At 47.2% G+C, this 13,419-nt stretch overlaps 1 protein-coding gene across 1 annotated transcript in view; it reads left to right on the top strand.

Annotated features, from left to right (window-relative positions):
* Positions 1–13,088, top strand: part of CDS2 (CDP-diacylglycerol synthase 2) — a 51,206-nt gene extending 38,118 nt beyond the window's left edge. The window contains exons 7-13 of the mRNA XM_037495021.2: positions 857–939; positions 1,894–1,981; positions 2,460–2,528; positions 3,452–3,604; positions 4,746–4,865; positions 5,304–5,407; positions 5,680–13,088. Of these exons, the coding sequence (XP_037350918.1) occupies positions 857–939; positions 1,894–1,981; positions 2,460–2,528; positions 3,452–3,604; positions 4,746–4,865; positions 5,304–5,407; positions 5,680–5,812 (750 nt within the window). The 3' untranslated portion in view covers positions 5,813–13,088. The remainder of the gene's footprint in view (positions 1–856; positions 940–1,893; positions 1,982–2,459; positions 2,529–3,451; positions 3,605–4,745; positions 4,866–5,303; positions 5,408–5,679) is intronic.
* Positions 13,089–13,419: the final 331 nt, after the last annotated feature.

The following is a 13,419-nucleotide window of genomic DNA, read 5'->3' as shown; positions in this document are numbered from 1 at the left end:
CAATCTGGAAGCTCTCTGAAGCACTCCCCCCACCTCCTTTTTGGGCCTTTTAGGGGCTTCATTACTTAGGCATCATTGATCAGCTCATTGGCCACTGACAATTGAACTTCACTTCTAGCCCCTCTCTCCTCTCTGGAAATCAGGGTAGGACTAAAAGTCCTGCTCTATGCATATTGGTTTCCCTGGCAACCAGCCCTCTTTCTGAGGTATTTTCCAAAGGTTACCTGCATTGACATAGACTTTAAGAATAGCAAGACACCCGTTTAGATTTATGACTCTTTAGCTTACTCACGAACTGAAGCAAAAGACCAAATGTTATAACAAAATCAGCTCCCATTGCTCTAATGACGCGGGAAATTTTAGGAGCTTGTTAGTCTGGAGCTGTGGATAAAGACAGAATGGATGAGAAATACACTTTGGTCATCCTAATGACTACTGCACTTTCCTATCTGAGTCCTAGCAATTTTCACTTTGGTACTGACTTTTTTTTTTTTTTTTTTTTAAATAGAGGCATGTTATTTATTTATTTATTTATTTGTTTGTTTGTTTTGTTTGTACAGTCAGAAGCGCAGGAGGGTGAGAGAATTCACCAGAGCTAGAGCAGGGAGCAGAGCAGGCAGAAGGACCGAAGCACACTGCTGAGGGGAGCAGCGGGTGGCAGGAGAGGTCTGCGCGCCATGTGGGGCCCTCCTCCGGTGGCCGGGGAGCAGCCGGGGATCGAACCGGCGCCGCAGAGGCCGCGGGCAGCTTCGCAACGCAGCGCTCAACCGCTGTGCCACCGGGGAGGCCCGGTACTGACTCTTATTTCAGGTTCATTTAAGGTATGCCAGTAAAGGTTCTTTTTCTTCTCTTGCAGTTTGGCTGGACCCATGTGACATTACTGATTGTTGTAACCCAGTCACATCTTGTGATCCACAACCTGTTTGAAGGAATGATCTGGTGAGTTGATGTGGCAGTCAGGGGGATTTTCCCTTTTTTTTTGTGGGTGTTTTTCATGTTCAGGCGGGCTGGGAATTTTTTTAGGTATTAAGAGTGGCACATGCTGAGTCCTCACCTTTAGGGCCAGACATACCACTTGGCTTTATAGTAAATCATAGTAACATTTCTGCTTACGGTTCTCACATTCCAACTACAACTAACTAGAGGCTGGTTTGCAGAGGTTGCAGAGGTTGTGTGATGATGGGAGGTACAGACGCTGTACGTCCTTCCCATAACAGTGTCTAGAGTTGGTGGGCCAGAAAAATTGAGATTTATTATAGTGTGTTAAATGTAACAGAGGACATTTTAAAAAGTGACTGTCAGAGAACGGAGCGTGGGGGAGGAGTGAGAGGAAGATGGTACAGGTATGGGAAGTGCCCACTTTTCCTTGGTGGGGATGAACAGACCAGCATGGGGACGCGAGGAGTCCTCTGTGGTGGTTTGGCCAAAGGTAGGCTCACTAGAGCTAGTAGTTGACATAAGAAGTTAAGAAAACAAGCAGGTAAATTATGAAATAGACATATATTATTTAGAATTGTGGAGGTAATGGAAGAAAAATTAGAAGTGGCTGTTTGGAGGAATGAAGATATAGAGGAAAAAAGGAAAACTAATTTTTTTCTTTACTGTTTATACGTATATTATTGTGTGCATGTATTACTTTATAATGAGAAAAGAACCAGTGGAATTTTATAGACTGCCACCTTGGTTTATTCAGGAGTTGTCTAGTAAACATTTGAATGCTTACTGTGTGCCAGCTACTCGATGTGACTTACCTGGTATTTTATTTCTTCTTATCCTTTAAAGGGTAGCGAGTATTTTATGGGTGCTTTGGTACTGGAATTTATGCCTGGCTTTGTTTTGTAACTTGGAGGTATTCTTGTGGTGAGTTGATGCTTAGTTCTGTTTATGTCCTAGGTTCATTGTCCCCATTTCTTGTGTGATCTGTAATGACATCATGGCCTATATGTTTGGGTTCTTTTTTGGTCGGACCCCGCTCATCAAGGTAAATGGATTGATGGGATAAATGGATCCTGACATGGGATACCACTGAGGGGAGGGTGGTGTGGATCTAACATCCTGGAGATCTGTGAATCTGTGGATCTGTCATCCTGGAGAAAGGCTGGTAGTAGTTTTCAGAGCAAAGCCGACGTGAAATATTGGCAACTCCTTATAGGAGAAAAGGAGCTAATAAAACTTTTGTCATAGCCTGTATAGCCCTTTTGGGACTTTAATCTCTATTTGAGTGTTGTCATTTATTTTGTATATTGTTTTATACATTTAAATTATTTGAGTAATAGAAAAAGAAAGGAATTTGAGGGATATAAGGAAGGAAATTAAGTATGGGGGAATTTTAGAAGGTGAGGTAGTTAACAAAATAAAGTTTCTTTTTAATAATAGAAAGGTTTTTAACTAGTAGCCATTGTTCTCAAAGCCAGAGTTATCAGGATGCCCTTTACTAAGAACTTGTTCTCTGTCCACAGCTGTCCCCCAAGAAGACCTGGGAGGGTTTCATCGGGGGCTTCTTTGCTACTGTGGTCTTCGGCCTTCTGGTAGGTGGTGGCTCCCGGCAGGGGGGAGTGGACAGAGGCGTCATACCCACCTTTGAAGTCCAGGGCTAGAGACCACTTACCTGAGTTCCAGGACTCTGTCCTGATGACCTTACCCAGAAGAGGGGCACAAGCAGGCACCGGTTGTCTTTCATCTGCCTGTCGTGAGACAGAGTCCTGGCAGTCAGGGAGCAGGCCCACGTGTACTGTGTGTTCCTTCCCTGCCAAGGCATGCGACTCAGTAGGTGGCCTTGTCCAGCATTTGGTATTATGTGGGAGGAAGGGGTCAGGTGAGATATGCTGCTCCGACCCAGGTTTTCTGATACATGTGCTCTACCTGGAAGTGGATAATCTTCCAGCTTTTTCTAAAGCTGCTTCTTTCCGGACAGTCTCTCCCCTGCTCAGTATTGCCTGACTATCTAATGCGGACTTCCCTGCTTTATTGCTCTTCAGTGTTCTTCCTTCTGGCTGTCTGCCTCTCACTGTACCACTTCCCCATGACCTGCCTCTAGTTAGCACTAAGTTAAGAGAGCCCAAGAAAAATGGATCAAAGCTCCCCTAAATGGAGAGAAATTTCTTGTAGTTTTTCGCCCAAATTCCATCAGGCCTTTACTGGATTAATTCAGGATCTGGGTTTCTGGGCAAGAATGTATGAAGCTCTGTGGGCCATAAACCTCTCCCTCCCTCCCCCTGCCTCCCCAGTACAGGTAAAATACAAAATTTTTCGGTGAAACAAATCTGACTTAGTGCACAGCTTGCAGTATAGCCCTTTTGTACTGGAATTTATGCCTGGCATAAATTTATGTACTGGAATTTTGCTGGGTGCCAAGCACTGTGAAGGATGTGACCAGCCCAGGTTTCTGTTATCTGCGCTGGGTCACTGGAGCTCATCTCCTTTGCCTGTCGTCTCTGTCCTTCATCCTCAGCTGTCCTATGTGATGTCGGGGTACAGATGCTTTGTCTGCCCCGTGGAGTACAACAACGACACCAACAGCTTCACTGTGGACTGCGAGCCCTCGGACCTGTTTCGCCTGCAGGAGTACAACATCCCTGAGGTGATCCAGTCGGCCATCGGCTGGGTACGTGCCCCTGACACTGAGTGAACTGACCCCCCTCTCTGCCACTTCCTTCCCTCAAACAAACAAAATATCCAAAAACCTAGCTTCTTCTCTCCCCAAAGCTCTGAGTCCTGGGATGAAGAAGAATTGTTCAAGCCAGTTCAGGGTGAGGGCAGAAGGAAACTTTCCTCACTCCTGACACACTTTTAGTCACAGTGTGTCTTGTGGATCTCTGGGGAACCCTGAGTCTTGCAGGGGGTCTATGAGGTCACAACTAGTTCCACAACAATATAGTGACGTTCTTTGCCTTTTTTACTTTGTTGACATTTGTCATGAAGGTGCAAAGCAGTGGGCAGACCTGCTAGTGCCTCAGCATGAGCGAAGGCAGTGGCCCCAGAGCACTGAGTCCTGGGTTCTTCATGCCATGCATTTGCAGCGCAAATGAGCCAGTTTCTTCTGCAAGTGTCTTTCATGGTCATTTTATTAAAACTTTACCTATGAATGCCTATTTCTCATACTTTGTGCCAAAGTGAATGTCTGCAGAAGCACTTCTATTGGTAGGGATGCACAGTGCTTGCCTGGTGGGGAAAGACAGTGCGCGTGCAGGGCTTCACTTAGGGGACAACAAGCCTGTTCAAGGGAATTTAATTCTTACCCAAAAAGGACTGACAAACTATAGTTCTTCAGACTTGGATGTTTTGCAGACATTTTTCTTAAAAATGAACTAAGTAAGCCTGTCATTTCAAGGAAAATAGCTGATGATAATTGTTTTCCAATGATGAACTTGAGCTTTCAAGTGAAAATTGCTGTACCAAGTTATAAAGAAACTGCTGTTTATAAAGTTCTGGTCTAGTGTCAAAAAAAACAAACCCAGAGCTCTCTGAAAGGATTGGAACTAAAATATTCTCCTTCAACAACATACCTGTGTAAGGCTGGATTTTCTTTATATACTTCAATCAAAACAACATATCACAATAGATTGATTATAGACTGTCTTAAACCAAACTTCAGAGATTAAAAAAACAAATTCAGTTCTTATACTGAAATTTTTTCTTTTTTTTTTTTTTTTTGGTTGGTGGTGATGGTGGGTGGTCTGTTAACAAGTACAATGCTTGACTTGTAGGCATCTTCACTGGACTTTTCCTTTGTTTATTCTTCTCAGAACACTGTCCGGATGTACCCCTTCCAGATTCACAGCATCGCCCTCTCCACCTTTGCCTCGCTCATTGGCCCCTTTGGCGGGTTCTTTGCAAGCGGATTCAAACGAGCCTTTAAAATCAAAGTAGGAAAACACTTGTCCCTGTTCCTCTCCTTGTCTCCCTGTCAGGCCCCTCTTCACCCATCTCCTGCCTTCCTCCTCCTGCTCAGTCCATTAACCACCACTCCCTTCAAAACACCAGGGTGACAAATAACCCGGCTGTTGATGTGCACTCTTCACCTTGCGTGGAGCTTTAGCAAGGGGTCATTGTCCACAAGAAAATTCAGTAGTTGGATTTTGAGTTTAAGTGTATCTTATGTTTTCAAAAGAAATGTATAATTTAATAAGAGTGTACCCTGTTATAAATAACCCCAGCATTTGAATCAGTGCTTACTTTTCACTTTCTCTGGCTCTCGGCTACTCGTGAGTGGCTGGACATCGAGGGGGCCCCTTGGGTAGGGCTGGCTCACTCGCCGAGCCCAGGCTCACCAGTCCCTCCCCTGCCTTCGCCTTCCCTCACAGGACTTTGCCAATACCATTCCTGGCCATGGAGGCATCATGGATCGATTTGACTGCCAATATCTGATGGCCACCTTTGTCAATGTCTACATTGCCAGTTTTATCAGGTATAGTTCCTGTCTGTCTGAGCCAAATTGTGGATTTTTAAAGTGAAATTCTAGAATTTTAACTATATCTCAGTTCTAGTGAAAAGCATCCAGAATCTGAACACAGTTTCCAGTTGCTATTTTTAGATTACTTGAAAACCCTCACCCTCCACCTCCTTGCTACTTCTGTTAGTAGAGAATCCAGAGGTGGGATCCTGTAGACATTGAGATAGTTAGGTCTTAGAAGTTGCCTGTGCCCTGGCTCAGTGCTGTTTCTTTTTCTTCTCTTCTAGGGGCCCCAACCCAAGCAAACTGATTCAGCAGTTCCTGACCTTGCGGCCAGATCAGCAGCTGCACATCTTCAACACGCTCAAGTCTCACCTGGCCGACAAGGGGATGCTGACAGCTGTCACGGAGGATGAGTAGGGCCAGCAGGGCCGGGAGAGCAGCAGTAGGACTGAGCAAGGGGCGGGGCTCCAAGAGAAGCCCAGCTGTGTGACTTAGACAATGACAAGGCTTTTAACTCACTCTTTTTTTTTTTTTTTTGGTAGAGTATTTTTATTTGTGAGTTAAAAAAAATTGTATATATATACTCTATGTGCTTATAATTTGGGTTGTGAGTAAACTACAGCTTTGAGTTGGAAAGAAGTCACAGGGTAAAACCATTTGGGTTTTTAAATGAAACACCAGTTTTAACAACCTGGAGAACAGTGTTGCCCAGCTTGGGTGCACCTGCCCGGGGCTTCTGGCTCCAGTCGAGTGAACTGTTTCTGGGCTCCATCAGAGAGTGCTCCTCTGTGTCTGACCAGTTCAGGGGCCCCCTGCCTGTCTTTGTAGTGTAGCTGCCCCCAGCAGGGAAGAAGTACAAGGCTTGGATGCCATGCCTTTGCTTCTGGAGAGCTTGCACCTGGCTACGGGAGGCCTTTTGTAGGCCAGAGGGACAGAGGCTTCTTCATCACATGAAGTCCTGTGGAGTGTGAGTTCTGCTTTATGGTGTGTGTTCACCTTATTTCATCACAGACTGAAAGGCTTTTTCATTTTCTTCAGAAAGCATGAATAATTATAGTAGTCGGTGGGTGGGGGGAAGCACTGCAATTTTTCAAGTGTGCACAGCGGAACGTACTGTAACTGAGCCCTTTCCTGCAGGTTGTAGGCTCTCGTGGGGCAGTCCAGCTAACTGTCTTTTCAGGGACAACGCCGTTCATGTGTGTATTGTAGACGTGTTGCTGCTGATCCTCTCGGGAGCTTCCTGTTGGGCAGGGAGCTGGGGGCTTCTTCACGCACCCTTTGCCTGACCGACCACCCGTGTAGCTGCTGGCTGCTGTGTTGTGTATATCTGACTTAAGGCAAGTGTGTGTGTGTGTGTGTGTGTGTGTGTGTGTGTGTGTGTGTGTGTGAAAAATCACTTCTTAGAGTGATTTCCATTGTACCATGACTTCTTCACTGAGACCATGAAGTTCCGCCTAAAACTCTGGAAACCCTAATCCCGTTAGAGGTTTGAAGACTGGGAAAGTTAAATGCACATTTTTTAAACAATGTGACCAGTTTAAATATAGTTTGCATTTTACTGGGGGACCTTTGCTTTGTTTTTAAACTGTGATTTTTTTTTTCTTTTTTTTTCCCCCTTCCTAATTTCAGGAGTGATGTTGATTTGGGGAAGACAAGTTTTTTTTGTCAGACTTTAAGCCAGGGAGGACGGGAGAGAACTTGGTGCCCAGACGTTTTAAATTATTCCATGCTAGGGTTGTTCCTGTTGCCAAATGAGGGTGTCGTGGCTTGCTTCAGTACCTCGGTCTGGTGCTGCTTTGTTTTGCTTAGTTCTCAGCCAGCCCTCCGCGTCCCTGAAGGCTCACAGCCAGCCCAGATCACTGCTGTGTCCAGCACGGGGCAGACCCCCTGGATGCTTCAGCTCAGTCATTGGGTGACGACCTCTGCGCACAGGCAGCATCGAAGCAGCTTCTTTCTTAAGAACTTTTACTTCCGTTGTAGCATATGGCATTTCTCTTTCAAGTCCAAGGTCCCCTGAAAAGCAAAATTTTTTTGCATAAGGTTTCAGCCCTAGTCATGTGACCGCCCTGAGCAGACATCCCTCTCTGGGCTCCTGATATCACAGCAGCCATCTAATTCCAGTATTTTGTGATCCCAGCTGAGCAGGCTCTTGTCACCAGAGGTTGCTGTGGGCATTAAGTCATGACCTGGGCACCCAGAAAGTATAGGCTTTTAGGCCTTTTCTAAATGCTCGTCCTTGAAATAACCCAGTATCTCAACAACGGATTAAACAGTGGAGGTGATGGGTAATGAATTTAGTTTCCTTATTGAAGGATGAAGTTGCTCCCAAACCAGAGACAGAAGGACACCTCATTTGTCTCGTGTGGCCTCACTGGGGGTATGTGGTGGGTCCTTGGGAGTTGGGAGTCTCAACGAGGGCCCCGCAGTCCAGAGCCCTCCTAAGAGTGCTGCCTTGGGGATCAGGGCTCTGCCACTGTTTAATCTGGCAGTGTTTAATCTGGTGCCTGGCACATTCCTCTTTTAAGGGGGCCTGAGATCCTATAAACTGAAAATGGATGCTCTTCGAGCAGCCGGCAAGGCCAGAGGGCTGTCTTGGGGATTTCCCCACAAGCTTTCTGGTGAAATAGGAATTTCCTAGTTAAGTAACTAGGAGACCAACACCACCTTGCATTTTTCTTTCTCCCAGTTGCTGAAAATATTTTGCCATACAGACAAGATTCAGGAGACTATTAAGTATCATACACTTGTGCATATCTTAATGGATGATATAATTTGCTTTGGATCCTTTTTTTTTTTTTTGGTGAGAAATAAAATGTGATGGAAACTGTGTGCCATTCATTTTCTCATTTCCATGCATGGTTTTATGTTCCCCATTTGTTTTTGTATTTGTAAATACTATGCTGTCCTGATTTAACGATTTTTATTTGTTTTGTGGATCCTGAGCCCGGGACTGTGGAGAACTGTGGAAACAGTGGAAACTGTGGAGTTTCCCTAGGGTCCTGTTGAGTTGAGATTTACTTCTCTTGTGCTCTGCCTGGCAGTACAAGGATTAGGTTGTCCCCGGCCTGACTTTCTTTGGCAAATGTGGCATAGGGCCCTGAAAATTTTGCAACATTATTTCCCTCAAGCTTTGGTGCCTGGCCTGTGCACCAGGTTGGAGCTTAAATTGTTGTGAGCTCAGAGCTAGTGACATAAGGAGCTGATGAACAGAGGTGTTGCAGAAGCTAGGGAGCATTAGCAGAGGGTGGGCCATCAGCACGCACAGCCGGCTGTCCTCCCTGCCTGGAGAGTACCCCCCACCTCGCAGTTGCCCATAGGGCCCTCAACTGCTCTCAGCACTGGAACAGCACACTGAAGTTTACTCCTGAAAGTGAAACCCTCTAAGGCAGCCTGGACCTTACTTATGTTTGTTATTTTTTGCCTGTTTGATATCCTCAGCATTTTTGTAGCTATACTATCATGATATTTAAAATGTATTTACTCTGAGTGTCGTACAATTCTGTAATGTGTGTTTGAAGCTAGTGTCCCTTTGTAGGGGTGAAGTGTAACTTTTAACCTTACACAGGTGGACTTTGAAACCATTTTTATGGTATTTTTCCCCCACTGGACTTTTTCTACCGTAACTTATATATTATGCAAGAAGATTCCAAAAGTGTAATTTAAAGGAGACTAAATAATGATTGGCGTTTCAGCTAGTTGCTGAGTTGGCTAGAGCCTGGTTCGAGTGGATCCTCGGATTCATATGTTTAAGCTGTTGGCACCCGGCAGGTTGAAGAGTGTCCCAGGTGTTGCCAGGGGTACATGGGGGGCTGTGAATGACTTAGGACAAAGAGCATCACTGTTGAAAAACCACAGCAGTGGCCTTGCTCCTTAGGAAGCCAGCCCAAGGTCGTTCCCAAGGGGGTAGATTTTCGTTGTTCTATCACATGTCACTGCCGAAGTCTCTTCCTGTTCTACTGTCTTAGGCACCATCCTTGCCTTTCGTCTTTGGGAATGACATGCAGCCACCGTGGCCACCTTTCTCGTGTGTTGTGATTATGTACTGAGAAAAGGGTGGCGTGGAAGGTGCCACTGCCCTTAGGCCCAGGGTTCTTCCAGCGTCTGGATGGGGACTGGCACAGAGAAGGTATGCAGGTGACCATCGTGCACACACCGCAGGGCTCAGCTGAGCAGGCCTCTGTGCTTGTCTGCAGCGGGCTCCAGGAGAGCAGCTGGACCCAACCAGCAGCTCCCTGAAGAGGGTCTCGTGCTTGAGTAGATGCTTATTAGGTTGTCCTTGTCTTGGTCAAAACAGACTTCCTTTTCCTCACGTCTCCTCCTAGTTGCCCAGCTTCCGATTTTTAAATAGATAACAGCTCCTGCTTTCTGACTTGGTCTCCCTTGTTGAGTAGCGGCCTTGTGGCATGACTGGGGTTTGGGCCAAATGGTGATGAAGGAGCTTAGTTGAAGGGCTCCTTTCCCCCACCCTAGAAAAGATAGACCCATTTCCAGTGAGAAACAGAGCCCTGGCTGCTGACTGCTGCTTCCTTCCATGTGAAGCTTCCTCCCAGCTCCCTGGGCTCCCTCCCCAGGCTGACTTGCAGGACCATATCCACCTGGGCTCTGGGTGGGCCTGGGTTCTGGCTCTTCTCACCTGGGGCTGCCTCTTGCAGCAGGCTTTTGTCTGTTTGTACATGGACAAAGATAACAGCTGTAGGACCATTGAGGGGTATACTTTGGATGCCGAAATGGGGTTCCTAGAGCATGTGGATGATTTATGAATCCAGAGAGGCAAGATATGTGATGTCTGGGATTTTGTGGCCAGTGAATTTCGAATCCATTGGCTGTTGGAAAACCCTGTCCCCTCTTCTACTTCTCTACCAGATGCCTATCTGCTGAGGCTCCTTTTTATTCTTGAGCCAATAAGATACCAGCAATGTTTATTAACAATAATTGCAGTAAGAGAAATGTGCTTAATATGTGCCAGGCACAGTGCTGAGTGTACGTGCATTATCCTCTTGAATGCAGAAAGCAACCTTTGATGAGGTAATACTCCATGGAGATGAGGAAACGGGCATTGAGCAGGCTGGCACGGGGTTGAAACTTCTGGCTCAAATAGCCATAGGTCAAGGTCACTAGATGCAACTCCTACCCAGTTAGGGCTGATGCTAGCACCTCCATGGCAGATTGTTGGGAGGTTTTTATGAAATAATGCACATCAGCATTTAGCACAGGGCCTGGCCCATATAGTCGCTCAATAAATGATACTTTTTATTGAATTAGCTGGTCATTGAACCCATAATTGGTGGCCCAGTTCAGCCACTACACTGCCACCCGCCCTGCTTTACAGTCCAGAAAGCGGCACACCGACCTTCTAGGAGAAGCAATCCAACCATAACACCCCCACAGCGCCTGAGTGCTTCGCACTGGAAAGACAGCTTGACAAAGGGAGAGAGGACATGGGGTGTTCAGAAACTCCCCATTTGCAGTGGAAATGGAATGGTTTGCCGAGGCCCACTTCCCCGGGGCTGCACTGCCCGAGTGGAGGCACCCTTTCCTCTTGCCTGGTGGTGCTCCACTCCGGGCAGTGAGGGTCTGTCCATGACCCCCTGGACCCCACTTCCACCTCTGGTCAAGGATAGCAGTCCCCTGCACAGATGGACATCTCAGGGCCCAGGAGGAGTGGGGAGGACGAAGCTCTGTAGCAGATTATAATGCAGCCCGGAAAGCCCGCAGGCTCTGCCCTCACCCTCACAGCGCAGTAAGTCGGGCATCTTGGATTTCTTGTGTTCCTAGAAGTACATTGGGTAAGAAGCAGGGGTCACTTGGGGGTTGATTGTGGAGTGTTCTGCTGGGTTCTAGGTCAGCAAAGGATCAAATGGACCATTCATGGAGAACAGGCACTGGATCAGTGGAAAGTATTTCTATAACTTGGTTTTTTCAAATGGAAGCGGCAGGGCAGGGAAGGAGGTGCGTGTGAGGTGGAAGGGTCTTCCTGTGAAGGGGTGATGTTGACACAGAGGACCTGTGAGTGGGATAATGATGTAGAACTACTGGCTGGGCTGGGGGTTATTTCCCTAGTCTTAGTGGGGAATGAAGACCAGACGCAAAGACCTATGGCTAGTATTTAAATGATCTCTCCAATTAATAAGTGACCTAAGGGCTGACAGGAAGCAGGAGAACATGGTTGTGGAGGGTTCAGTAAGAGCAGCTGGGACGGGCTCACTCTGGCTGTCCCTTAAAGTCCTCTTGCCTTTCTGGTCTCGTGTTTGGCAGGCTCGGAATTTTCTCCCTTCTCGTTGCATCTGATGGGCCCAGGCTGCTTTTGATGTACAGAGAACAGGCTCCCTCTGGGCATCATGCTGAAATGTCCCTGCAGTAGTCTCCCAGGCACTGGGGGGAGAGGGGCCTAGATTTCGCAGCCTCCAGAGGGTTCTCCCTCTATGTCTACTAAGAGGCCTTAGTTGGGTTTAGCCGCCTGGTGATTCTGGCCGAAGTGAATCATGTTTGTTGATACCATCCACATTGTCTCTGTCTCTGTTCCTCATTGGGTTCATGCGCTACTTGTGCTGACTTCGTGCAATACATGTAGAATAAAGAGAAAGTTAAGAATATCTTCCAGCAGGCACAGTGTGTGCATGTGTTTTTTTAAGGGTGTCCTCTGTGTGCTGTTTCATTTAACTCCATATAGAGCATCATGTGACTGCCTGGGGTCCCACGGGCTGGCGTGTGTGGGGGCTGGTTACAGAAGAAAGAGCTGAGCAGACATCAGGGCCTGTTAGACCAAAGGACTTGGAACCAAGAGAACAAGGCAGGGACAGGATGCAGCAGTTGGCTGTCCAGCTAGAGGAGTGTCCAGAAGCCTGGGGGCAGTAGCAAGAGGACTGGGGGTCTGGAGTCCTGCAGCTGAGGGCAGACTAAGGAGGCCAGCCCCACGTCCCATGTGGCTGAGCGCCAGCAAGTAGGCCCAGAAATCTTCCAGGGAGATTCAGAGCTCCTGGATGTGGAGTATCTTCTGATGCTGATAGCAAGTTTGACTTTTTATTAATGTATTATACTTTCCAAAACAGTAGGGGAAGACTAAAGTGCAGAGACAGGAAGCCCCTCTGTTGAAGAGTTGGGGACCCCAGTGGTCTGTGTTGGTTGGCATCGCTGTGGGCATCCTCAAGTCTGTTCATTTGGAGGGTCTATTCAATGAGAAAGTTTCCCAAACGTAGAAATGGCCTCCCCACCCACTTTGGGGTGTCAGGTAGTCACATAGCCCCATCACTGCCAACATCTGTGCCACGCAGGGATCGGCCCTGTTTCCCCGGCCTGTGCTCCCCTAACCCAAGTTAGTTTCTCGCCCCACCGTGTATGTGGACGGACACTGTGGGACTTGGCTACCCGGCCCTGACAGGCTGGTGTATTCAGTTCCCTGTCCTCAGACTCCGTAGAATAGCTTTTCGGTGTGTGGAGCCCACGTGACAGTCCCTACAACCTCCCCCAATAGGTGTGTGCCTGTGTGCTGCTGCTCTGCCCTCTGGCTGACTTGGCGTTTCACTAAATCCACGTGCTTTTGCCATAGCCGACCTTTCCATGTCTGATCAGTGTTGACAATACATGTAGATTCATTTTCAGCCCAATGTCACAACGTGACCTACTGTACATTGCAGAGTGTTTACCTTATTTATATACCTGAATGTTCCTATTACACAAATAAACATCTATTAAATTCTCGGCTCTGTGTGGTTTCTTTTTTTTTTTTTAAAGATTTATTTATTTATTTATACAAGCACTGGGTACAGTCAGAAGCGCGGGAGGGTGAGAGAATTCACCAGAGCCAGAGCGGGGAGCAGAACAGGCAGAAGGACCGAAGCACACTGCTGAGGGGAGCAGCGGGCGGCAGGAGAGGTCTGCGCGCCATGTGGGACCCTCTCTGGCAGCCGAGGATAGAACCGGCACTGCAGAGGCTGCGGGCAGCTTCGCAACCCAGCGCTCAACCACTGCGCCACCGGGGAGGCCCGGTTTCTTTTTTTTTTTTTAAAGATCTATTTTATTTATAC

The sequence above is a fragment of the Talpa occidentalis genome, unplaced genomic scaffold (assembly GCF_014898055.3).
Source record: "Talpa occidentalis isolate TD23 unplaced genomic scaffold, MPIMG_talOcc4v2.1 talOcc4.10, whole genome shotgun sequence".
Lineage (NCBI taxonomy): Eukaryota > Metazoa > Chordata > Mammalia > Eulipotyphla > Talpidae > Talpa > Talpa occidentalis.
Note: the sequence above shows the minus strand (reverse complement) of the source record. Positions and strands in the feature narration are given on the sequence as shown.